This window comes from Rhipicephalus microplus, chromosome 7 (assembly GCF_043290135.1).
Source record: "Rhipicephalus microplus isolate Deutch F79 chromosome 7, USDA_Rmic, whole genome shotgun sequence".
Lineage (NCBI taxonomy): Eukaryota > Metazoa > Arthropoda > Arachnida > Ixodida > Ixodidae > Rhipicephalus > Rhipicephalus microplus.
This window is the reverse complement of record NC_134706.1, coordinates 160,153,051-160,180,476: the sequence shown is the minus strand read 5'-3', so window position 1 is coordinate 160,180,476 and position 27,426 is coordinate 160,153,051. Positions and strand designations below refer to the sequence as shown.

General features: G+C 47.2%; 1 protein-coding gene across 3 annotated transcripts in view; it reads right to left on the bottom strand.

The window, feature by feature from the left end:
- Window positions 1-27,426, bottom strand: part of LOC142767112 (putative sodium-dependent multivitamin transporter) — a 239,775-nt gene that overhangs the window by 102,203 nt on the left and 110,146 nt on the right. For all 3 annotated transcript variants that reach the window (XM_075868338.1, XM_075868339.1, XM_075868340.1), the window contains one exon: window positions 14,121-14,230. In XM_075868338.1, the coding sequence (XP_075724453.1) occupies window positions 14,121-14,230 (110 nt within the window). The remainder of the gene's footprint in view (window positions 1-14,120; window positions 14,231-27,426) is intronic.

Genomic DNA, 27,426 nt, shown 5'->3' with positions numbered 1-27,426 from the left:
ATTGACTTTCGCCACAAGGCTGCGAGAAATATTCGGATGCTCTTCAGGTCGTTCCGGAACCGCAAAACAGAAGCTGACAACGCGGGTTCAACTTGACCACGAGGTTGTTTTGGCGCTATGCTACCATGCGAACAGCCATATGATGGATTGATTGATTGATACGTGGGGTTCAGCGTCCCCAAACCATCATATGATAATGAGAAGCGCCGTAGTGGAGGGCTCCAGAAATTTCGATCCCCTGGGGTTCTTTAACGTGCGCCCAAATCTGAGCCATATGATGGATTAAGAGTGCGTTCACCACATTCCTGAATCTTTGGCATGATTGGCTTCAGTGCCTTGGCTATTAAAATTATCACTAGAGTTGAAAACATCGTTTCGACATGTCAGCGCCTTCACTTCTTGTAGTCCCTTCGCCTTCAACAAGACAGCAATCTTCGCCTAATGCCTCATCCGCGCGATCATCCGTGTTGAACTTCGAGACCTGGAACAGCAGTAGTTCATCGCCGTCTCAACGTCACCCGCACTGTTCGACCAGCGGAATCTTGTGAAGCAGGAGTTGGCATCCATGACAACACCGACAGCATCAGTTGCTCCACCAGCACGCCCTCTTCTCTATTACACTAATGTGGCCTCGATGATGTTACTGACTGCAGCAGTTGCTCAACCACTGATACCCACATATGCAAATATAGCTGCAGGTTCGCCTGCTGTGGCCACATCTGGGTCTGCTAGCAATACTCGTGGCCGTTTAGGTACCGTATCTGCTACACCTCGTATCCTCAGTGGCGTCCGTCCCTTCCTATTTATTTTTACAATGGAATCTGGAGTCACATATATCGATAGTACCGTCACCACCAACAAAAAGAACGACGAGGCCATGCTGAGTTCGATTGGTACCGGTTTTAAGACTCAATCATTGTGCTCCAAACTCCTGCCCATCACACTGTACCACTATCCCTCTCCTCCAGCGTCCCGCATCCACATCAGGACTACCGTTCATCCAGGCGACGCTCTCCATCCCCTTACCACCACTCTACATCGCCACTTCGCCCCCACTTCCGCACTGTTAAACATTTGAAAACCGAAGAATTGCAGTTTTTGGATAGCGAACTACGCCTTGTCGACCATCAAAAATACTACCTGCTTCCACAAAAAATCTGTTTTCTGTGAATTGTGAAGGTGTTCTTGAAACAGCTCGCGTTTTCATCGGTAGCATACGTCGCGACATCGAGATGATTGTGCTGCGCACGTGCGTTCATGCACTTATCCGGGGTAGGAACTTTCTACATTCTGCCTCCGCTGCCATAATATGTAAAAACACGTCGTTCACATCACGGATACATTGAATGCATCTCTGTTAGCCCCACCTTCATCGATCTTCAACTTGTCTGCCACTGAAGACCGTGTTTTGCGCCTCACGAACACGTCGTAGCTGTTGCAACTAGACAAGTAGCCGATAGTGAGGCTCTAGTCGCTCTAGCTTCTCGCTGCACTTCTCGTAGAATTCCCGTCGTCTCCTGTCTGCTCTGGTTGTCCCATGACCACGACCTTTTGTCCATTTGGCGGGCTCGTCGAGCTGCCGAAAGACAGCTTTTATTCACCGCTCCTCTGTCTATTTGAAAAGGACAAAACATTAAATAAATGGTTCCAAATCTGCATGTTACACCGCAAATATAGTTAAAAGATGATAGTCTTGAGTCTGGAGAGAGAGAACAAAATGTTTATTTGATGGTCTGCGCAAGAAAATCGGTGAATGGTATGCTGCAGGCGCTGCGTTAAAGTGCCTCGAGCATGTAGCGGAGGTGAACGAGCGCTTCGAGGCACGTTAGACACAAGTGCCGTCTGGCAGTTATCTACGAAAACGAAGGCGTGCAGCCCGCGGACTGAGATGCGCGCCAGTCTCGGAGGTGATAAGGTGTAGAACGCAAAGCGACGGGCAGGTGCCACCACCGTGACGTCGTAGCAAAGCGTTGGAAACACCTTTTTGAGCATCGCGTTGCACTCTCAGTGCAGCGCCAATAAACGCTACATTCCTTAGAGTTACTTGTGTGTGCCACTTCTAGTATAAAGGCAGACATACAAAACATTGAAGCGTTGTTGTGGCACCTCAGATATGCGCAATAATTGTTTTTATTTGACAATCGCACAACTATGAACGCTAAACCTTGAGCAATATTGGTGGGTGCTGCGGATGGGGTGGGCCGTTTGGTGCCTTTTGAGGTATAGTTAGAGCGGACAAGCAGACAAATGTAGACAGACAGACAGGCAGACAGACAGACAGACAGACCAAATTTCTCCGTCAAAGGCCCCCAAGAAAGACTATCGTCTTTAAAATATTGAATAATTCATTTGTGACATAACACCTGAATCCTTCATGTTGCCCAAGAAAATGACGTAACGCCGACAGACACATCTCCACTGACCTCCATTGCAGCACTTAACCCGTCTTAATCATCAGAGCTCACGTCAGGTTCGAGTTCTTTCTTTCCGCGCAGCACTTGTTTCCGATCTAACATCTGCACAGTCTTAAGTGTTATTGGTGCCTTTAGCTAAGCATAAGGCCTGCTCCAATAGCTGTGCCATAAAACTGAGTCAGACTCCCGTGGATGTACGCCGCATTTACACCGATGGTTTTATGTTACACACCATCGGCTTTACCGTGTCTCGCAATTGAAAATGAAAGTCATTGAAGAACAAGTATACGTTCTTGATATGCTATCAGGCAAGATAATGAGGTCATCTTCCAGTTCCAGGGACTCTTCAATCGTCTTCGTGAAAAGACTGGCGTCGTTTGTTTCTGCATTGATTATCGAGCGCTAAATAGGATCTTTCGCTAGGATGTATACTCTATGCCTCGAATTGATGACTCCTTGGACATATTAAGAGCAGCGAAGTATTTTTAAGCCTTTAACTACGATCAGGTTATCGGCAAATCCCAATGAATGAGGCTGAGAAAAAAGCGCCTTTGTAATGCCAGATGACCAACGATTGAGCGCACGATAAATACTGTTCTTCGTGGCCTAAGATGGAAGACGTGCCTCTGTTATTTAGAAGATATTGTTATGTTTTAAACTACTTTTACCCAACACCTTCAACGATTACGTGAAGGACATCAGTGCGTTTCAAATGCACGCCTTCAGATAAATACCAAAAAAAGTGTATGTTTGCCATGTTTGCCCGCAAAAGTAATAAAGTTCTCGATCATGTCGTTTCTAAAAACGGAGTCTGGCTAGATCCTGACAAGATGACCGCTGTATAGCAGTTTTTTCGGCCTTTCACCCAAACAACGTTGCGCAGTTTTTTTGGCCTGATGTCCTACTTTCATCACTTTATACGCAACTTTGCGGCTATAGCGGTTCCCCCAAAATAAGCTATTAGTCGCTGGTGCTTCTTTCACTGGTCCGCTAACTACGAGTCTGCATTTGAAGTCCTGAAAGAACGCCTGGATTCCGGACCAGTGTCTCACCATTTTGACGAGAGAGCGCCTACTATCCGCTACACTGACACAAACAAGCAAGGTATCAGAGCAGTAGTTTTGCAGCGTGATGCCGCCTCTAAACAGCAGCTTATGACATATGCCAGCCGCACTCTGTCCCCAGAGGAGAGGAATCACATGATCACGGAGCAGGAGTACCTGGCTCTTGTTTGGTCGACACAAAAAATCCGCTTGTACCTGTATTGTCGCCACTTCACTATCGTCACAGACCCCCGCGCTCTGTGTTGGCTGTCCTCATTGAAGAAAAAGACAGGACGTCTAGAGTGCTGTGTGTTGTGCTTGCGAGAGTATGACTGCACCATCACATATAAGCCTGGCAAATGTTATCATGAAGCCGACGCGCTGTCACGATGCCCCCTCGACTCTCTTTCGACAATATGTCCTCCGCATGAAATCCTTGGAGCTCCGACATCCAGCCTCCCTCGCGACCCCTGCCGATCACCTCACAGGACCAAATTCAGAAGAGGTCCAAATTCACAGGACCCTACCAGAAGCGTTCGCCACTTAAGTAGCGCAATGCCGTAGAATTGCTCGGCGCATCACGGAAGCCACTCAAAAAGCATGAAAATGTCGCTATGATAGCAAAAGACGTGATGTCACAATTCGTTTCACAGTTAAGAACAAACTATAGACCCTGACTCGAGCGTCAGGGCTCTGCGAGAAATTTCTTCACCAGTTCGTTGGCTCATACACCATTCTACGAGAAACTTCTCCAGTGAACTGTCTCGTCACCCCACATTAGTGCTTAATTGACCACCGTCGTCGAAGCCCGGAGATCGTTCACATGTCACGCATGAAGCCATTTATTACTCGTTCAGCTGATCTTTGAGTTGCGGCCAGGTTTGTTGCGAAGAGGCGGAAAGTAGTGTAAGCACATTTGTCGTACTTCATAGTTCTCACTTCTACATAACCACCATCATCGCGATTGGTTTCGCTCGTTCCTGCTGTCAGCCAAAGCCGACATCACGGATGAAACGCTTCTGCTGGCCCTGCCTCGTGAAGTCTTTCTGCGCCTTTCAGTAAAAATTTCGACCTACTGCTTTGATGTCCCTGTCCAGTTCTGAAATCATGAGCTGTATTTTGTTCCCTGAGTTACTGATCAAGGCAAAGCCATCAGTGCATCGCAGGTTACTAAGATACTCTTCTATAACTCTGATTCCTAACTCTTCCGTATCTAGAGCCCTGAACACCTTCTGTAAACACGCGGTGAACAGCAATGAAGAGTTCGTGTCACCCTGCATTACACTGTTATTTATTTGATTTTTGTGACTTTCTTTAAGAAGAACTATGTTATCTGCGGATTCACTTTAGATGTCTTCCTGTATGTTTATGTAGGGTTTGTTGATGCCTCGATAATCGATACCATGTTTAAAAAATTGACAGTTATACCGCACGGATCAAGCAACGAATGCAATAGCAACAATTCATATTATTAGGGGACACAGAAAGGAAATACATCAGAAAGAGTCATTTTTCTTTGTTGGCTATTGAAAATGCGGTCTTTTTCTCAACAAAAACATGCATTTGTTTTTTAAGTACAATTTGTTTATACAAAAATAACATTTTCGAACATGTGTGGTGGCCTGCCCAGCCGCCATTCTTACGTAGCAAAGAATTTCTTTCGGTTCAAGCATCATAACGAAACGCAGAAATTACAGTTTGCAAGCTGGAGTGCATTTGGAACACTCTGAAAGAAATGAGGGCTGAACTGCCAATACCAATGAAAGCGGAGGCATCAATCTTTTTGTTAGAAAATTCACGGCTTATCGGGGATGTCTTATATAGTAGTTTCATCATTGTCAGGCACAGAAACTCTCATCGTTGGGTACTAAAAAAAAGTCACAGCTTTGCCATAAGGTGAAGAGATGAATGCGATAACAACAAATTCAAAAACGAATTGAAAGCAGATCGAAACATAGCTCGCATTCCTCACGCTCAAATGATGCAGAAAACGTACTCACAGGTATACATTAATGCACGCGAGTAAGTGTCTCATTTGTTACTTTGCTGTGTCTGAAAAGTGCGCACTTTTCGCAAATGGAGACTGCAATGATTTAGTGACCTTCATTCACCACGCAACTTCAGCAGAATCGTTCCAGGTAAAACCCGAGACCAGCCAAGGCGTACGACCTTCCCCTACTCGCCGCTGAGAGATAAGGGCGCGTCAGGGAGCGTAGCTCCCTCATGCACCCTTATCTCGCCACTCAAAATACGCTTAGGAAATTAGAGCGGGCGCCGCCACGCGATGTAGCGACGCGCGCTTTTTGCGCCATCTTGCTGGTAATGCTGAAAATACAATTGCCCCCGATATACTCTCGCACAGCGGTAAGTGGTAGATATAAGTAGCTTGACGTTTGAATGGCGAAGGATTCCGCGCACCCGAGTGTTTTTTTCTAGATTTTTTTCTTTCTTGCGTTTGCATATATATATATATATATATATATATATATATATATATATATATATATATATATATAAATATATATATATATATATATATATATATATATATACGTATACACATACGGCGCATGACATCGACGCCCACGCCGGCGGCAAAATTCAGCCGAGAGTGTCCATGTGATTGCTATCGCGATAACATATAGAGTCAGCTTGAAGCGCACATGCGAAAAGCTATTGGGTCCAAATATTTTCTCTTGACAGCAACAACACCAATCAATCTCATGGCGTTTGCTTGAAGGGCATCGAAACTTGGTGTAAATTCAACAAATGCCAGTTGAACTGCAGACTTTTCGTTTTTAATGAGCACCTTGCGGCATCTGTTATTGAGGCTCTTAAGCCAAACATGTTAAAATTAACCCATTCAGAATTAATTTTCGAATGTTTTTATGGGAAAACCTAAAAGCATGCGGAGCTATTCAAATGTCATGTGATAGCGCACTCCGAGAAACGTTTTTCTCGGGCACCAAGGTGGTCGCCACTTGGAGGCCTTGGAGTGCGGACGCACGTCGTACCCGCTCCGCAGTTTTTCTATGATTATCGGCGCGATATCGAAGTTCCTAGCACCGTTTTTCACACCAGTGGACGACGGAAGTTCTAGAGATCTTCTGGACACCACGTTTTGACAGGTGAGCTGCATTTGTTTGGTGCAACTACCGTGTATTCTGGGTCGCCACGTCAACGCGGCAGCTAAGCTCAGCGAACGCGAACTGGACGCTGGTGTCTGCACCACCGCGGTGGTGTTGAGAGCTCGACCGAACGCACCGTTGGAGCTGTTCGGAGCCCCCCGTTCCTCTTCGAAGGCCCGATTCAGGCCAAAATGGAGGTCTTAACTTTCGATGGAGAAGACTTATTACCAGAAGAGTTTGAAAAAGGGTCAGGCTGGTGCGAAGTGCGAAAGGGCGCCAAGACGCAGGTCGACCTGGAGCCCGGATTAGCGGGAAATACGCAGCGAGAGACGCCCTTCGCAGGAAAGGCGCCGGGAAACAAATGGAAGAATGAGCGAAACGCTGGACAAATCATCAAGGCGAGTCGACTGCCTAATCTGCCGACGGAAGACTATGACGTCATTGTGCGTCCGCGTGGTGGACTTAACGTCTCAGAATACGGGATGGATCGCATATATTGCTGCATGCACAACGCTGCGGGGTTCGGCCGGAAGGCGGCTGTGGAAGACAGTATGTGCATCAACAACACGCAGAACATACTCGTCATCAGTACACCGTCCGAGGATCGAGCCTGGCAGTATGGAGCTATTACCAAAATACGAATAGGTCAGCAGGAATTCGAGACCTGTGCGTACAGGGCAGCCCCGGAGAACACGTCAAAGGGACTTATACGAGGGGTGTCCAAGGAAGAGAGCCTAGAAGACATCTTTAGCAACTTGGTCATTCCACGTAACCTAGGAGTCCTTCATGCAAAACGAATGGGAAACACGGACAATATCATTGTTCTGTTTGAGGGGTTTCGCGTTCCGAGATATGTGAGGTATGGAGCAATGCTCGTTAAATGCACGCTACACAGAAAACACTTCAATGTATGCTAGGGTGTGTGCAGACGTGTGTCTACCCCAACGACGAGGTGTGCAGGGGATGTGGAAGCGGTAATCCAGTGCAAGATCATCGTTGTGAAGTTAAATGCAAGGTATGTGGCAAAGATCACCCTTCTGGAGACAAGAGATGTAGGGCAAGATGCAAGATACCGTTCCTGGTTAGGAGGCGTCACTGGGAACGGACGAGGCGAGACGAGGAGGAAGCACGTGCAGCGTGCGCTGAAGCCTGCTACCAGTACAAGGAAGTCGGCGCATGCCAGGACGAGGAACACAACACAACAACCAGCCAGCAGTCGGACAAGGACACTAACAGGCAAAACAGTGCGAACGGCCACGCACGAGATCACACCACATCCTTCTCAAAGCTTACTGGGGGAAAGAGTCTAAGACAGTCCAGGTCCCGCTCCAAACCGAAATCAAGATTAAGGCCAAGGTCCCACTCAAGAGCCACTCGAGGGAGCGGCAGTACGCAGGTGAGCTTTGCAAATGTGGTCTCCGGCACTGCTTCTCCAAGTAATCTTATGGGGTCCGCCTTAGAAAAGGAAATGCTGCAGATTAAAAAAAAACGTTAGAAGACATCACTAGAGAGAACCTAACGCCTAAAGAAGAGATTAAGCAACTGAAAGAAGAAAATGCAAAACTTCAGGAGGGGCGCAACGCGGGTGCGACGCCTAACACTCCCTGCGTTAGCAAAATACCAACGCTTAATCGAGCCCCAACATCTGTTCCCTCGCAAACGAGTGGGGAGTCACCGCCACTAAAAAGGAGGGTGCAGGAAGAGGCAGGAAAAGCCGGTAATTTTTTGATTAGCGAGGTTACGGGATTGTTCGAAGAAATGTTTGATAAAATACAAAACCAAATTACTTGCATGCACGTCGAAATAAAGCAGAGATTTCATGGACTCGAGCAGAGGGTATCAGCGATAGAGAGCACGCCAAAGGACATTTGGTCGTCTGGTGCGGGGTCGGTTAAAGGAAAACCGTATAGCAGAACACCCACAGTAGAAACTAGCAAGACCACCGAGCAGGATCCCATAAATAAGCATGGCGCCACGTATCCAGTGCATTATTTGGCAGCGGAATTGCCGCGGGTACCATAGGAAACGATGGAACCTGCAGCAATTTGTGATAAACAGGGAGGCGCCAGATGTCATCGCCCTGCAAGAGACCGGGGGGACGGCAAAGTTATCGGGGTACAAGTCGTATAGTACTTCTGGTGAGAAGGCGACTGTCACAACTCTGGTGCATAGAAACCTCACGGCTGTAGAGCATGATACCGGAGTGCACTGCATAGACCACGTCCTTATTGAAATAATACTCTCCCGTAAGAAAGAGGGAAGCCTCTTCGAGCTTAACATTTATAGCCCACCGCGACAGAAGCTCAAGTTTCGTCCACTTTTCCACAAAGCCTTCAGCATAGCGGAGAGACAGGCTCTCGTCATAGTCGGCGACTTCAACGCACCGCACGCTGCTTGGTAATACACTGTTGAGAATATAAAGGGACGCAACTTATGGGCAGACGCTGAACACGAGGGCCTTACGCTTATAACGAATCCTGAAGAGCCCACAAGAATAGGCAACAGCTTTAGTAGTGACACAACACCGGACCTAACTTTTACGAAGAACGTAGCACACTCGCGATGGGTAAACACGCAGCAAAATTTTGGTAGCCATCATTATATTGTAGTTACAACAGTGCATGCAGGCCCTCAAAAAAGTGAGGCAGAAAACTGGCACTTGTAGAATGAGACTATTTCCGCAAGATTCGAGAGGAGGATTCAGATGATACCATAGTAAATATAGAAAAATGGGTAGAAAAGCTCCAACAGAGTGTCAAGAAAGCCACTAAAATTGTTCTCGAAGAAGCGGGAATGGCGGAGATTGACAGCAAACTGTTGCATCTGTGGGAGGCAAGGACTAGCATCCAAAAGCGCTGGAAAAGACAAAAATACAATAGTAATTTAAGAAAGAATAGCTACATTAGACAAGGAGATAGAGCTCCATGCGAATCGGCTGACCCAACAACATGGATAAGCCACGTGTAACTTGATGGATAGAGAAATGAAGATGTCAAAGACTTGGAACATTCTCTGAAGTCTCCTAGACCCGCAAAGTACGAAGACTGCACAGAGGCATAAGCTGCCACACGTAATACATAACTATGCAGAAACAGAGGAGGAGCTCTTCCACGAGCTACAAAAAAAGTACTTCGCAGACGCAAAAAAGAACCACTTTCCAGTTACAAAGGGCAGGACAACCTTATACTCGATGCTGATATAACGGAGGCTGAGGTTAGATTCGAGCTCGCTCGACTAAACCCGAGGTCTGCTCCGGGACCTGATGAAATAACTAATAAGACGCTCAGGAACTTGAACGACGAATCCATTAAAGCGCTCACTGAGTACATGAATAAGTGTTGGAAGAGTGGGACTAACCCACGTCATGGAAGACTGCTCAGGTCATCATGATTCCGAAGCTGGGAAAGAAAGCCCAGCTGGATAACCTTAGACCAATTTCACTGACTTCATGTATAGGCAAACTCATGGAGCACGTCATCCTTACGCGTCTTACTACCTACATGAAGGAGAACGGACTCTTCCCACATACCATGATCGGTTCAGACCTAAACTATCAACGCAGGACATCATGTTATAGATTAAGCATCAAATACTCGATGTGGGGACCAGATTCTTAAACTCTAAGGCTATCCTCGTCCTTGATCTCACTAAGGCCTTCGATACCATCACACACAGAGTCATATTAGAGAATCTTCAGGGACTGGAATAGGACAGCGCACCTACGCATACGTGAGAGACTTCTTGTCCGACCGCACTGCAAGAATTGCGGTCGGAGAGGCAAGGTCCGAAGAGATGGAATTGGGCAGTAGGGGGACGCCACAGGATTCGGTGCTGTCTCCCCTGTTATTTAATGTGGCGATTATTGGCCTACCCGCAAAACTTGACCAGATTGAGGGCCTCAGACATAGCATATACGCCGACGACATCACCCTCTGGGTGACGGGTGGGAGTGACGGCGACATTACAAACACACTACAAAAGCTGTTGACACTTTAGAGAGATATGTAGAAGGTAAGGGGCTAAAATGTTATCCCGAAAAGCCGGAAGTGCTCATTTAAAGGCCCACATGTAGGGGACGCCAAAGCATACAGGAAAGGCCAGACATCACGATTTTCGCAGGGGGAAGTAAAATACCCATGGTAGTGAATCTGCGAATTCTCGGCCTCCGTATATCTGAGAATGGGCACAATGAAGAAACTATTAGGGTATAAGAGAACAGCGTCTACCAAACAAGCAGGCTGATCACACGAATAGCCAACAAAAACTATGGTATGAAGGAACACAACTTAGTTCGTTTAGTCCAGGCTTTTGTAGTCAGCCGCATCGTGTACGTTGCCCCATATCTTAAACTACACGCAGCCGAACAGAGCAAAATAGATTGCATAATTAGGAAAGCCTATAAACAAGCAATGGGTCTACCGTTAAATACGTCGAATGACAAGTTCTTGGCTCTAGGGCTACATAACACTCTTGCAGAGCTAATAGAGGCCCACACGATAGCACAGTATAATCGGTTAACCCAGAGCCCTACGGGCAGGCATATTTTGGATACAATTGGCGTCACGTACAATGTGCAACATGGGGTAAAAAGGGCATTCCGCGGGAGGCGAGGGGGCATATCGTGGTGCCTCCAATACCTAGAAATATGCATCCTGAGCATCATCGCGCTAGAAGGATAGAAAGGGCGAAAAGCCTACATAAAAAGTTCGGCAACGCCCGGGACGTGGTCTATGTAGATGCAGCAGAATACGAAAATGGCCGAAACATGGTAATCATAGCTACGAATATTCAAAGGAATTCCAACGTCAGTGGCAGTGTACGTACAGATAGAGCAGAAGTGGTGGAGGAGGCGGCTATAGCACTAGCAATAGCCTCCACAAAACCCCAAGTCGTGATCAGTGACTCCAAAACCACTGCTAAAAATTATGCCAAGGGAATGATCTCATAGGAAGCGCTAAGAATTCTGGCGACGAGTGAGTAGTTCATATTGTATGGGCACCTGCTCAATCCTCCCTCCCCAGAAATAAAATCGCGCATGACCTTGCTCGAGAACTGGCCGGCCGAACAGGCGCAGCGCGAAGTCCGGAGGCGGAGAGGGACTGCATGATTAGTTAGGAAGAAATCACAAAACACTACAGGCTAGGAAGGGTCCGATTCTCCCCGGCACATACCTCGCTCAACAAGCAGCAGGCGACGGCATGGCGCCTGTTACAAACCAACAGGTTCCCGAACCCGGTAACTTTTCACTACATCTACCCAGAGATATACTCAGATTTGTGTAAGTTTGACAATCGAAGGGCGGATCTTAATCATATAGTGTGGGCTTGCCCCTCAGTGACAGGACAATATAAAAAATACCGCAATGGAGAGCAGTGGGAGAACGCACTGCTAAGCTCAGACCCAGAAGTGCAACTCGACGTCCTTCGGCAAGCCGAGGATGCCACCAGAGCTCAAGGACTCATGGCTGCCACCTAGGGGAAGGAGACAATTCTTCCACATCTTGCCACTTTTTTTCTTTAATAAAGTTATTTCTTCGTCGGGCACCAAAGAATGTAGATATGCACTTTGAACTTGTGCTCACTTTTATTGATGACAATGTAGCTCGTGTTCATGTGCTGAACTTTTATGAAATTTAGTCAGGGTGCGGCGCAGTGCAGGGCCTACACACCCTTGACCTGCGCCGAGAGTACTTTACTGACAGAGCTGCGTTGCAGGCGAGAAAGGCAAGACGTTTTAACGTAAAGCAAGGCATTTCATCGCAAAACGAATGAAATGATATTGCCAATGAGTGTGTGCCTCGGGTCTTTTGAACGGGTCAGTCACTTTGCTGTTATCTTGTTGTACTTTTAAAAAATTGTACATTTCCATCTTTAAGTGCAGTTATTCCAGAACAAGCTTTTTTTGTACTTATGTTCTTTTTTCTGAGCAACCCTAATATCCAGAATCATGAGTTTTGACCGGTGTTTAGATAACGTAATTGCAAATATGATGAACCAGAAATATTGTTGAGATGAAGTGCGCTTTTGCAAACTGACATCGAATAGCTATTATCGAGCGATGATTGGGTACCTTAAGTGTAAAACTGGTGAAAAATGAAAATTACATTCACTATTGTTAAATTTGCTTGAGTAGGAAGAGTAATGGCTTCCGATCACAATGTTAGTAAAATAATTACAGTAGCTCTAATGCTTATAGAGGAAAATGTACACAAACTTCACCTAAAATACACGGGGGTATAGGGTTTAACTTGCTTCTTTAAACTTAGGCTGCCAGCTAGCTCTTTTGGATACCCCACCAAACTGTACAAAACTTGGGTAAAAAAAATACAGATACTTGAGCGACATTCTTTGCAGGTTTTTTTCGCGTTGAGAGCGCAGCACGTAAAGGGTACGTGGGCCGCCGGCTGACGGCCGTCTAGATAGCCAGATGACACGGGTGGCAGGGCAGAGCACGCTCGTAAAATCACAGCTCATATTTGCTTTTCACAGGGACCCCCCCCCCCTGCTTTTCCTCTCCTCGATTTTCGCGTATTTTTCACGCTGGTTAACGACGGGCGGGGCATTTCCTCTCTGCTTGAGCGTTCTACTGCCAGTTCAACAGTTGGGGGACCATCTTACAGCATGCGCCTCGTAGCGACGGAGATAGGCCAGCTTATTTTACCTTCGCTTCAGTCGCCTTCGTCTCCCTCGCTCACGCCCTACTACCCACGAGTAAAACGTGCGGTGTGCCGGGTATCGTACTACTAAGGACTTTCTACGTGACGTGACGTCACGGCGATGACAACGGTGACGGCAAGAATCCGTCGACACTGTCAATAGTTGTTGCCATAATAATTGCGCTTTCTCCAAGTTAAGGATTAGAGGCGCAATATTCATAGTCATCTGCCCTTCAGAAGTACGAAAACATGATGACCAAACTCAAGAAGTTGACCAATATTGCTTTTCGAAAAAAAGTTACACTCTTTATGCAAAGTGAAAACTCATTCGCGTGGAACAGGTGGGCTTTTTAACATACTTGCTTTCGTTATGAGGGTTTGAAAATCAATGTTAATTTGAGCATGTGGTAAACTCCTCAAGTAAACTCCTCAAGTGAAATGGTAAACTCCTCAAGTGAAATGCAGTGGCAAGCTGGGCAAGGAGCCATTTCGAGAGGTCTCTAGACAACAACATTTTTATAACCACATTGTTCTCTTTACAGGCGATACTAGCCTACTTGGAGTCTCAATGCATCCTTGACTTTTTTCTGTCATGAAAGTAGACAAACTCAACTTGTGAAAACAATTGACCACGTGAATGCTAATTTGAGAGAAGCTTTTGTTTTTCCAGTCGCATCTCTTCTTCGACCTACAAAGCCCGCTAAGTTAGAACTTCTGCTAAATGAATTGAACTCTAGTCGTGAAACCGAGCACATTCCAATATTCCACTTACCCGTGAAAACTTGCAACGCTCGTTTTTTTTTTCAGAATTCGCGTGGCATAAAAATATCGCCACTCTGACAATTGATGAAAACGCAAGATATAAAAATGCATCGCTTACCCAGAAGGCGCATCACGCGTACAGCTGTCTTCTCACTCATATCGATGTATGGCGAGACAATATCGATGTAGAAGGTGGCCGCATGAGAGTTGACGATTGACGACACCGTGCTGTGGAACATGCATGTAGAGACTATTATCCCTTACGCAATAAGTGGCACATATAAAAGCGCTTTTCTTTCTTACACCGCCTTATAAACTTTACGACCTTCGTCTAAATGACTCATTACTCGACTATGCAATTGACGTGCTCAATAGAGAATGGAAGCAGAAGCTGATTACTTAACTTCGCAGCAATCACATAGTGGTATTCGACCCTTAGTCCTGTACACTTTTTGGAGGCCGCTGCTGCCATAGAAGGAATTTCGTGAATTCCTCAAAGGTCATTCACAGCAATTTCAATCATTGTCTTGGGACAAACGGCAAAAACACCGGAGGAAGCTTGACAATGCTATGTCATACAGGCTGCAACCATAGTGGTGTAATCACTTTCACATTATTGACTACAAGGCATAAGGCTGCGAGAGAGAGAAAAACCAAGTGAGGCAGGAAGGTTAACCGAGATAAGTTCGGTTGGCTATCCTACTCAGCAGATGGACTAATAATAGTTTAGATAAGAAAGAAAAAAAGAAAAGGAAACATAGTATCAGAAGAATACCCAAAAGTGTATGAAAAGAAGGCCGGGTCACGTATATAACGTACCACACCCTTCCGAACATTGCACGAAAGCACACTGCTTATAGCATAGCGACCCTCAAAACATTTCGTAACTGATGCATGAAGTTATAACGCATTTTAACACTAAAATTGCCAGTCAGTTTAGACAGATAATCATTTTTCATCACAGAAGCTTTTTATGCTGGAGTTCATCGAGACTTCACCGACCTACGTTCGTAACGACTGTAACGTTGTTAAATTTACATAAACGGAATACAATTTAAGAAACCATAAGACAAACTTCGCTATTTAGAAAGACCCTGAAGTCCAACCTTCGACCTCTTGCACCGCAGCGATATATACCGGGCGTTTAACAAGCTACGCCACCGGCACATACAGGAAGAGTCCATCAGATGTACCTTATGAAACTCCCACTCCTTCCTTCTTTACGTGCGCTCTTGGGTTGAAAGGGTGGTGCTGCTGCCTACCTGCCAAGAATAGAAGTACTGCTTGGCGTCCGAGATGGTGGGCATGTGGCGTGTTTCTCTCCGGCCGTCTCCATCTCCGTGCTCCCCAAAAAAATAAACTATTATCACCTCGCGCATCCGGCTAGCGCGGTGGAGCGCGGATTCCGGCGGTGGCGGAGACAACGACAGGCAGCAGAGCGCATAGGATTCCAGCGTGCGCATGTTTTTTTTTTACCGCAGACAAGCAAGAATCACTGCCTAAATATTCTGTCTGAACTAGATGAAAGTAGTTTTTTCTGTTCCTGCATTTATATAAGCTAAAATTACGAGGAAAGGCATGGCAAGTGCTGCATTTTACTGATAGGTGTATGTAAGGAGGTATCGAATTTATTTATACCTGTATACTTTATATTACGGTCCGTTTTGTGTCCGCAATAGCTGCTTTGTAGATACGTGCATGGGGGAAAACAGGGATATTTATAGTCGTTGAATCGTATTGTTCTCATATCCTGTCTCATAGCTTTGATATAAGATCGCATACGGATATTCATACTTACAGAAGCAGACTTTCGCACTAGGTAACTTAATGCCCTGGTCATGCCACTTCAGTAAAGTACGCAAGAAGTAGTTTTGTTGGAATATTATATAACGCTTCAATTAGCCAACCTACATTCAATCCCCACGTCTTTCACAGTTAAATGCCTGAATTGTATTCGTCTCCAATTTCGTCATCTGAATTTTGAATATATTTTCGTAGCAATATGGGAATATCTGTGCTATGTTCATTTACTGTACTCTTGACTGCATCCCAATCAAAGAGTATCACATGTAGTCTAATGGTGTCTTTTTATAGCAAACTAAGCGTTCACCGAGGTATAACACTAAAGTAAAAAAGTGAAATTTTTTACTGTCATGTAACACCGCAGTGTTTCATATAAGTGCATCTCACTCTAATTGCGGGTTGTGGACTTCTTGCCACGTGTGACGCCCACGCGCTCTTGGACGGTTGATTGATGTGGCGTAACATTTCGTCGATTTGTTTCTTTTCGGCATCGCGTTTGCTCGTCGAGATTCGGTTGGAGCTTTGTCGAACAGGTCAAGCACTTCCTTCTGTTATGATTTGATGTTTCACGACTGTGGTTTATCAAGTTCTCGATGATGACGCGAAGCAGTCCTTGAATCGCAAGAGCAACGACTTCAGCTGGTCTTACTAGCACTTCGAAAGACACGAGTTGACGCCAAAAGATGGTTCGGGACCTCGATTATTCGAAGTAGCATCGGCAGCAATGAAGAGGGCGAAAGAATGGCTGGCTTTTGCGAATTCGTCGTTGTAGGTGACCGTCGTACCACAGTTGAGGTGCCTGTAGTCGTGACTGAAATTTGTCAGCACCACATTTGCTTTTCCGTCACGCCACTCAGCTATGCCTCTTGCGACATAAAATTCATGGTATAGAAGAAGGTGCTGATAACCTTCGACGACGCCTTCAACGTTTTCGGCTTTTTTGGTGCCAACACAAATGATGACGCGGCACAAAGGCGGCATGGGGACGTGCTCTTCTAGCACATTCAGGGCGTGACTCCTTGGCATTTTGGGCGTCCGTAGCGTGTTTTCTGGGGTTAGTGTAAGTGACTGAGACCTCACGTCGATGACAGCATCATGTTCGCTCAGAAAGTTCATCCCAAGTATCACATCCCTGGAGTGATTTGGCAAGATTACAAAGCTCGCAGGATAATTAGTCTGGGTATCGATGATGACTCTTTCTGTGCAGACTCCAGTCGGCATTATTAAGTGACCTCCAGTGGTCCGAATTTCGGGGCCTTACCTTGCAGTCCTCACTGTTTTTGAACTTCGTCACGAGAGGTCCACTGACGACGAAATAGTCGGCTCCAGTATCGACGAGAGCAGTGACGAGATGGCCGTGGAATATTACGTCGAGATCGCTGGCTCGTTGTCGTGCGTTGCGTTGGGTCGTGGCGTCAGGTCATGGCTACGAATACTTGCTCCACTGCTTCCACGTTGCGTCATGATGTCTTCTGCAGGCTGCGAAGGCTCGGCGTCAAGACCCTTTTTTGTCGTGCGGCGGATGCTTTTGATTCCGTGGCGGCATCATCGTCATTGTCGGCAGAGGATCTTCGGTAGTTCGTCGTACAGCAACCGCAAGTTCATTGCTTGCGGCATTTCTTTTTGCGAGTAAGGGCTCGAAGATCGGCCCCGAACAGAGCCAGTGTACTGCCCGCGGTGCGTTGAGGAGTAGCGGCCTGGCGACAGCGAACGATAATTTCATCGGGGTGTCGACTGCGCTGCTGCGAGATAGTCGGTGGTGTCGTACGGTCGTTCGCCACGTTGTGAAAATGGCGCGTTCGTGTCGAAGCCCCGTAGGGCCATCTGTCGGTACTGGCAACGGCGGTAGGTGTGCCCGGCCTAACCACAGTGGTAGCAGAGCGGGTGGGGTACAGGTGCACGCAAATCATCTGTTTTTCTCGGTGCGTTGCGCTGTTCCGCTGGCGAACGGTAGGACGTCGGGGGGGGGGGGGGGGTGGCGGCGGTGAATTCCGGCGACGGACTTCGACGGGGCAGAGTCCTGGCGTCGGCCTGGAATAGGGGCGTGACGGCGGGCTGTGGCAGCATAGCTTATTACTTGCGACTCCAGCTCTGGAGGCTGAGAAACGCCCAGCGATTGCTGAATCTCCTGGCGTACGACGTCCGCGATGGAGTTCATGTAGGGCTGCTCTGAAGGAAGCAAATTTAGAATCTCTTATTGCACGATCCCTTGGCTAGTCTCACGCAAGTCAGCGCTTCCTAGCACTTGGATGTGGGGGCAGCTTCTAGACGAGAACCTACGGTTATATTGCCGTTCCTGCATCTCGAGCGTCTTTTCTATTGTAGATGCTTCCGGACTGAATCCGGCGACCTTCTCTGGGGGGTTCCTGATCAACCCGGCGAAGAGTTCTTGCTTGACTCCTCACATGAACAGACGGACCTTTTTCTCGGACGTGTCGGGGTCTGAGCGGTGGAACAGATGGTTCATTTCTTCTAGAAAAACGTTGGCATTTTCTTTGGTCATCTGCACCCGTATCTCCAGTAACGCAGTGGCCTTCTCTTTGCGAGCAGCGCTTGTGAACATTTGCAGGAATGTGCCGCAGAAAAAGTCCCACTTCTGAAGGACAGACTCGCGATTCTCGAACCACGTTCTTGTCGTGTCTTCCAGATAAAAGTAGATGCGTTGGAGCTTCTCTTCCACGTCCCAGTGAATGAGGGTGGCCACTCGGTCATAGGTCTCAAGCCAGATCTCCGGGAGCTCAAACGATAACCAATGAAAAATTGGTGGTTTCCTTGGCTGCTGCATCACGATCGTGAGATATGGCGTAGCAGTCGTCATCGTTGCCGAGGTCAAGATCATGGCCTTGGTTTCTGAACCCTTCACTTGTAGAGGCCCGTACTCTAGAGGTAAACCCCGCTGCCTGTGGCTATTTCGGTGCTCGTGGCTGGCGTCGGTGTCTTCTTCGCGACGGGGGCTGGGTTCATGGCTGGATGGAGGTGTTCGGTACATGAACGAAGCAGCACCTTCACCAGATGTCACGAGGCCGTGACGAGAACAAAGGGAGCAGACTCCGCGTCGAAGAAGAAACTGTTTATTCGGGCCGAACTTGTGGCCAGGCAAAACGAAAGTAAGACACTGGCAATAATAGCAGAGAACATAGCTTCGGCCGTTGATCAACTGACAAGCGGCGAAGCGTGCCGGAATTTATGCACTTGCCATCAAACATTCTAGCGCTTGTTATCGGCTACGTACGTTCCAGAATAATCTGAAAGGTTCGCGAGGTGGGCGTAATCTTAGCAAAACAATCTACTACAGCCTCCTAGCATCTCTAAAACCGTAGGTGCGGATTGCGCTAAACATAGTGTAAGGGGGCGATAACGAAACCGGAGGAAAGGAACGTGGCAACATGTGTGAACGGCATATTTTATTCAATTGCGACAGCACCGACAAGTGCGAAGGGCAGATAACATGTGAAGTGGGAAGATTGCAGTCGACGATAGATTACGCAATGATGTCACATAAGATGTATGATCGTCTAAGGGTGAGGAACATAGGTGAATATGGGTCCAGATATATAGGTAGTGAGCACAAACTTATGAAGTGGAGGTTCAGAAGAGAATTGAAATTGCGAAGGAGGCATTAGGAGTAACCACATGGCACTGTTTATTGAGAAAGTTGAATAGAATTAGCAACTAAAGAGATTGAAAAAATAATCGCTAAGGATACTGAAGCACAGTGGACGTACAAAAAGTGGAGTGTTTTAGCTAGAGTTTGCTAAGGTAGGAGTCTAATTGACCTGGAAAAGGAGACATAAACTTACAGGCCAGCGAGATGAAGTTAGAAGAGCCATAGTAAGACGTTAAGAAGCCTTTAGGGACACAGGTATGCAAACAGAGGCGTGAACCAGAAGATAATGTCAAAAGAAAATGGGATAACTTTTTAAGTTGCAATTGGGAAGCATCCAATGTGATCAATTAAAAAATTTGAGAAAAAGGGGCTCAATGAATGGCGGAAGTAAACGAAATATAGAAAGAAAACTTAAAAGTTCTAGAAACATCTCTATTCTCTTAGTTATAAGACAAGCATGAAACAAGGATTTATAACTACACTTCAGGGGATCAGACTAAAAAGGCAGAGGCAATGCAATATATAAGTACAAGAATGACAGAAAAATATAAACACAAAAAGTGCTGCATGCACCATACCAGGTGAGAATGGACCAAATAATGCAGTGACTTCACTGCGACAACGAGAATGGAAAGGGGCAAAAAAGGTTCCTAATAGCACAGCAACCAGCCCTGATGGCATCTAAATCATACTGATTGATATGTGGGGTTTAACGTCCCAAAACCACTATATGATTATGAGAGACGCCGTAGTGAAGGGCTCCGGAAATTTAGACCACCTGGGGTTCTTTAACGTGCACCAAAATCTCAGCACACGGGCCTACTACATTTCCACCTCCATCGGAAATGCAGCCGCCGCAGCCGGGTTTCGAACCCGCGCCCTGCGGGTCAGCAGCCGAGTACCTTAGCCACTAGACTACCGTCGTGGGGTCATCTAAATCATACTAATAAAGAAACTAGAGCCAAAGTCTAAGCAAACATTAAGAGAAGGAGCGAGTAAAGCAATAATGGATGGGTTGAAAACAAGCAGGGTGAGCATGATATATAAAGAAAAGGCGGATAGAGCTAATATAAACTACTACCGTCCTATTCGATAATTCTAGCGACTATAGGCAGCGCAACAGTAGGTCAAAATGACGGACGAGACGGTGATGAGGCGATCTCAGAAGCGTTCGCGTCTAGCAAAGGATGTCAGGCCTTCTAGGTTCGCCGCCGACCATACTTTGTTTTGCTAAAGAGACGCAGACAAGCTTGAATGAGGGCAAAACAATCGATCACATGACTACTGCGACAGCGAACCCCAAAGCACACCGATTTGTGTCGCAGATTAGTATCCCCGTTTGCGACCTTCGGAGGTGGGCCGCAAGGCACCGCCTGCATCGCTGGACTGACCGAATAACAGTGACATCAGTAGTTTTCTGGCTGGTGGTGCAGATAGTAAAGTCAACAGACATAGGTAGAGAGTGAGGGGGTGCTGGGAGAACTACAAAATGGGTTCCGTAAACGAAGGAGGTTAGAGGACAATCTGCTTTCATTCATGCAGTGTATTAAAATAGTACAATAAGAACCCAGGCCCCTGTGGCTGGAATTTCTAGATATCAACGCAGCTTACGATAATATGAGTCAAAATATCTCGTGGGGAATACTGGACACGCTAGATGTGGAAGATAGAATAACATAATATTCTGAAGAATATGTATAAATGTAACAAGGTAGCATAAAAGGAAAAAAAACAGGTATTCCAACCTATAGAAATACAACGCGGGCTAAGACAGGAATGTCTCTTACAACCTTTGTTATTTGTGCTGTATCCACAGAGACTAGAAACAAAATTAGGGGGGAGTGGACTTGGCTTCAGCCTCTAAAGCAACGAAAACACTTTGAAGCGTCATTGTCAGCATTTATGTATGCAGATGATATAGTATTAATAGCCAACAACAAGAAAGATCTGCAGGGATTGATAGACATCTGTGGTAATGAGGGAGATTTGTTAAATTTGAAGTTCAGTGCGGGAAATTGGCAATCATAATGTATATTGATAACAAAGGCAGTGAGCACAAGATACAAGAAGTAATGGAAGAGATAGTGAATAAATACAAATAGTTCAGCGTGAGGAAAGATAACTGGGCTGAGTACCCAAGTACCACGAAAAATATGTATTGAATAATGGTAGCAGTAATGCAGCTGTAAAGAAAATTATGACATGGCAGAGCTGCAATGAGTTTGACGTTGTGAGCTGGATTTGTAAAGTTGACATGGTCCCTGATTAGACGTTCGGCATTGCATTCATAAAATAAGAGGTTCAAGCAAGATGAGAAATTTAATAACGTGCATTGCTACACTTGCTTTGAGAGCACACGGGAATACCCCAAATCAAGAGTACAGGGTGACTTGGGGTGAACCTTGATCGAATGCAGGGATGCTAGCAGCAAGATAGAAATCGAGGAGCGATTGAGAAAAATAAGAAAGAAGTGTGGGGCTAAAAAAAATTGAGCTACTTGTACATGAAGATTATGGACGCTAAATAAAGGAAGTGAACTCAAGCATTGTCAAGCAAATATTTACACAACCACAGAATACTAAGCCTAAAAGAAACATCTGTTAAGAAAAGGCTGAAGGAAACAGAGAGGGACATGTGGAAGATTGGAATGCTTACAAAATTAGCACTAGAAACCTACCAAACTTTAAAGCAGGAAGTTGCAAAAGAAATGATCTACGATAATTCTCTGGGTAGTTTTCTGCTGTTTGGGGCAAGACCGAGACTATTTAGGACTACCTTTTACCGATCGCAATACGAAGTCACAGACACCCTGTGTATTGCGTGTGGAGAGAAAAACAAAATGGCTGAACATTTGTTAATGCTTAGTAAAGGAGGCCACCTTAAAGTGCAAGGTAATGGCGCGGAATTTCTCAAAGCAGTGGGTTTGAGAGACAGTGAGGGCAAAATAGACTTTAAACAGGTAGAAATAACCAGGAGGAGGCTGACTGACAGGTGGCTGCAATCAAGTCACGAGTGAAATTCTATCCTTCGACGCATAGTGACAATACTCTAATTTATGGCAAGGCGGCGTGGTCCAGCACCCGATCCAAAGGGTACAGCCGCATCCATCCGTCCGTCCGTCCATCCATCCATCCATCCATCCATCCATCCATCCATCCATCCATCCATCCATCCATCCATCCATCCATCCATCCATCCATCCATCCAGGCGAATGAGTTTGTGCAGCGAGGAAGACGACAGGGCGGAGCAGAAAGCCTTCCGTTAACAGCTCAAAGTAAGAGATCTGCCGCTCAAGTGTCTGAAATTCAGCACATCGCGACCCACCTGGCTACCATACACACACCGTAGCAGGACTCATACGATAATATTGTTACGAGTGTAGAGAGGAAGAAGATTATGTGCCGCAGTGGGTCATGCCTTTTGCTAGCGGAGCCGAGCGCGAGATGTTGCCCCGAGCGCTGCGATTCTTGGGTTGGTTGCTGCCACCCGCTTTCCGCATCAATAGACCTGCTGTGCAAGTACTACATACGCCCATAAACTCGTTTCAGAGTGGTGGAGGTGCGGGGTAAGTCAACCTGGAACTCCGCAACAGGAAACTACCTGCCATCTCAGAAATGACTGAACAAAACACCCAGCAAGTTACGACCCAGCGTCCGATGGGTATCGTGCCCACTGCGCTACGCGTGCGCGATCCACCTTATTTCGGCGTCACCGATGAGCAAGACGTAGAAGATTGGCTGTAGACATTTGAAGTGGGACGCCCTTCGAAGCTGCAATACGTACCCTTCTAGTTGAAAGAGGTAGCGAGTCTCTGGTTTAACAACCACCACTCGGAACTCACCACATGGGGTGCTTTTAAGCTACGCATTACCGATGTGTTTGGTGGGCCCGAGGTACGCAAGCTTCGTGCCGAACAGCGCCTACGGGGACGCGAACAGCTTCAGGGAAGGCTTCACATGCTACATCGAGGATGTGCTCGACTTGTGCAAGTGCCTTAACCCTTCAATGATTGAAGCAGACAAGGTTAAACACATCTTGAAGGGGATAGACGACGACGCCTTCCAGACGCTGCAGGCCAAGGGCCCACGTACCGTGTCCAAACTCGCCACTCTTTGCCAGAGCTTCGAGGATTTGCGCAAACAACGGGCCTTGGCACTGCGGCCAGTGGCTACCGATGAAACTCTAGCGGCATTGAGCTCGGGTGGAGACCACAACACTATAACGTCAGAAATCAAACCATATGTGAGCGAGGAGGTGGCCCGACATCCTTCGTGTCTGTCGTATCTACCGTTAACGGAACCCTCTTCTGAGCGTCTCACGCCCCCCATCAGGCAAGTAATACAGGCACAGGTCTCTGGGGCACTGCCGTCCGTCTCTCAGACAGCACCCATCACCACACCATTCACTTACGCTGCTGTCGCTGCTACTCTGCCACGACCTCCGCTTGGGCCGACTCCACGGCCTGTACGAGTAGCAATGACGCCATTTCCAGCAACACAACATCGCTATAACAGAAATCCTTGGCACACAGTTGACAATCGCCCGATCTGTTACGCCTGCGGATATCCAGGTCACGTGGCACGCTTCTGTCGCCGGCGCTTCGCAACGGGACCGGCTGCAGCTCCGAAGTACTCTGACTATTCTTTCCCAGCTCCGTACAACGCGCAACGAAAACTGCCCCGTCAATGCGACCGACAATCAGTGGAACGCGACCCGTCACCATCCGAGCTAGACCACCACCCTGCTGCCGATTACCGACCATTCGGACCCCTTCGCTCATCCTCACCACGCCGCTACCGTTCTCCGTCCCTTCTGCGTCACCTACTGAACCCCGTGGAGACAGAAAACTGAGTGCCGCAGCTCCGGAGGCAGGAGTTGTGAAATCGTCGCATTGTAGAAGTCCTCGCCTGTCCCCCACAAACGTTTTGGAAATAATTGTTGAAGGTCTACCAACTCTTGAGCTTGTTGACACGGGTGCCACCACATCTGTGATAAGTCAAAAACTCTTTCGTTCGACACGAAAAGTAACGACGCCGCCTTCCGACGTTTTGCTGAATACCGTGAGCACACAACGAATTCGACCAGTCAGAGCATGTACGGCGAGATTATTCATTCAGGGCGTCCTGTACCACATCGAGTTTCTCGTGTTGACCACCTGTTCCCACAACGTGAAACTTGGATGGGATTTTTCGTCGCGCCACCACGCCGTAATTGACTGCGCTCACGCGCAGGCGGAATTTTCCATGTTTTCTGATACACCATCTACCTACAATGAGCGCACTCACCTTGGCAAGCTGCTTGTTGCTTCCGACATTGATGTTTTTCCTTTTAGTGTCATCATTGTCCCCGTCACTTGCACTGAATTGCCCGGCTCTACCATTGTGTGGTCCCCATCTGACGTTTTCAGTCGCTGCCATGGTACGTCTGTACCGTACGCCGTTCTGCTACCTCACCAAGATAATTCCGGAATCGTCGTTTGCAATACTAGCTCATGTCCTCTCACCTTGAGAACTCACAAAACACTTGGCTATGTTCTTCCTGCTGATGACAACGTTATTGTGCCTATTGACTCCCATGACCCTGGCCAGCAACTTCATCTGAACGCTGTTACTCCTCTTTTTACGCGGGATGACTACTCCTTGGATATCATCAATCGTTCCATCGACAGCAAGCTTCCTCCGGTTCAACGGGACCAGCTAATAAACCTTCTTCATGAATTCCGAGATGCATTTGATCTTCCTCAAAAGGCACTGAGTCAAACTAACACCATCTCTCACACAATCTACACTGGAACCCACCCTCCTTTGCGGCAACGCCCCTACAGCGTATCACTCAAGGAACGAAGTGTAATTGCATAGCAGGTGGACGATATGCTTCAGCGCGGTATCTTCAAGCCATCTTCTAGCCCCTGGTCTTCACCTGTTGCGCTAGTGAAAAAAAAGACGGTTCGATGAGATTTTGTATCAACTACCAGCGGCTGAAAAAAATTACAGGGAAAGATGTATACCCTCTTCCCCGCATCGACGACGCCATCGATTGCCTTCAAGGTGCCGAATTCTTTCCTTCACTCGACTTGCGTTCAGCTCACTGGCAGGTTAGGTTCCGATGGCAGATTGTGACCATCCCGAAACAGCGTTCGTTATGCCGGATGGCCTATAGAAATCCACGGTTATGCTATTAAGTCTGTGCAATGCACCTGCAACATTTGGACGAATGATCGACAGCATTTTACACGGCCTTCAAGAGCAGATACGCTTATGTTACCTCGATGATGTATTTGTATTCTCTCCTGATTTCCCTACCCACGTCGACCGTCTGCGCACAATTCTTCTGTGCCTAAGGCGAACCTCTAGCTTAACCTAAAGAAGTGCTGCTTCGGGGCTCGTCAACTTACTATACTTGGTCACGTTGTGTCAAAGAATAGAATTTGCCCCGACCCGGACAAACTTCGAGCCATAGCCGACTTTCCGAAACCGACTACACTCAAAGAACTTTGTAGCTTCATCGGCTGGTGCTCGTATTTTCGCCGTTTCGTCTAAAAATTTGCATCAATATTAGCCCCACTTACGCAAAAACTGAACAGTGCAGCTAATCTTTCTAACTGGACCCCATCATGTCACGAAGCCTTCCTTACACTGCGCCGCCTGCTTACGGCACCGCCCTTTCTACGCCATTACGACCCAAGTGCCCCCACTGAAGTGCACACAGATACCAGTGGCGTCGGTCTGAGGGCAGTACTCGCGCAACGAAGCCCGGTATTCCAGAGTACGTCGTCGCATATGCAAACTGCGCACTCACGAAAGCGGAAATGAACTACTCAGTAACTGAAAAAGGAGGCCTCGCAATTGTTTGGGCGTTAAGCAAGTTTCTTCCTTACTTGCACGGACAGAGTTCCGACGTTGTGACAGACCACCACGCACTTTGTTGGTTGGCGTCGCTAAAAGATTCCAACGTCCAAGGCGAAGCGCCTTGGACGTTGGGCTCTTCGCTTACAAGAATTCGACATTCGTGTCGTCTAGCATTCAAGACGACAACACTCTGAGGCAGACGCCCTCCCACGATCACCAGTGAGATCAAGTGCAGACCTGCATTTGGACGCCAACTTCCCCATGGCTGCCATTTCCGTCTCAAGCATGTCGTCTGAATAGCGGAAAGACACATGGATAAAATCTCTCCTTAACATTCTTTCCGACTCCTCAACCTTTGCGTACCAACGCGCACTTCGCCGCCAAGCCACACATTTCGAGATACGGGACGCACAAGTATACCGCAGAAACTACACTCTAAGGCAAAATTACCCAAAAAAGGAGTAACAGAGCTCAATAAGCGCGCGCAATTAACGGATATACCGTTGAGGAGCAACCACAGAGGGAAGCGTGCCGCGCAAAATCAAGAGATGAACCGCCCGGGTATTGTAGGCAGCGCGAAAAGCGTTGCTAAGGTGACCAGCCGTCCATCTCCTCTCTTCTCCTCGTCTGCTGGCTCAGTCTTTCTCCGTATTTTGCCTGCGACGGTTGGCGTTGCGTCGTGCTCGAAGTGCTCGACCATGGCCGCCTGGATTCGATGATCTGAGAATTACGACGTGTAGAATTACGACGTGTTGGTAGGCTTGGACGAGCATGGACTGCTGCTTTTGCGTTTCGCTGCACCCATAAAGTCCTCAGCAAGTCTGGACACATCACCACGCTGCGCTGTATATTTCTGGCTTCAAGATAGTCACGACCAACACACGACAGCAACAGTTGGGAAGGCCAATATGGAGGCCGAGAAGACAACAAGCCTATCGGATATATACTTCAGTCCGACTCAGGGCAGAAAACAGCGCTTGATTTTAAGGCATGTAGGTTATCATTATTTTTTCTACCCTACTTGTCGCGTGTGTGATACGGATCATGCTTGCCGTCAACGGGATTGGTCGTGTTCTATATTGCACGCACGAAATGCATCGCGATGGACAGCCTTGGCGTCTGCAGTTCGCCTGTGCTTTGCGACCACCTGTAAATTGGCCGCCAT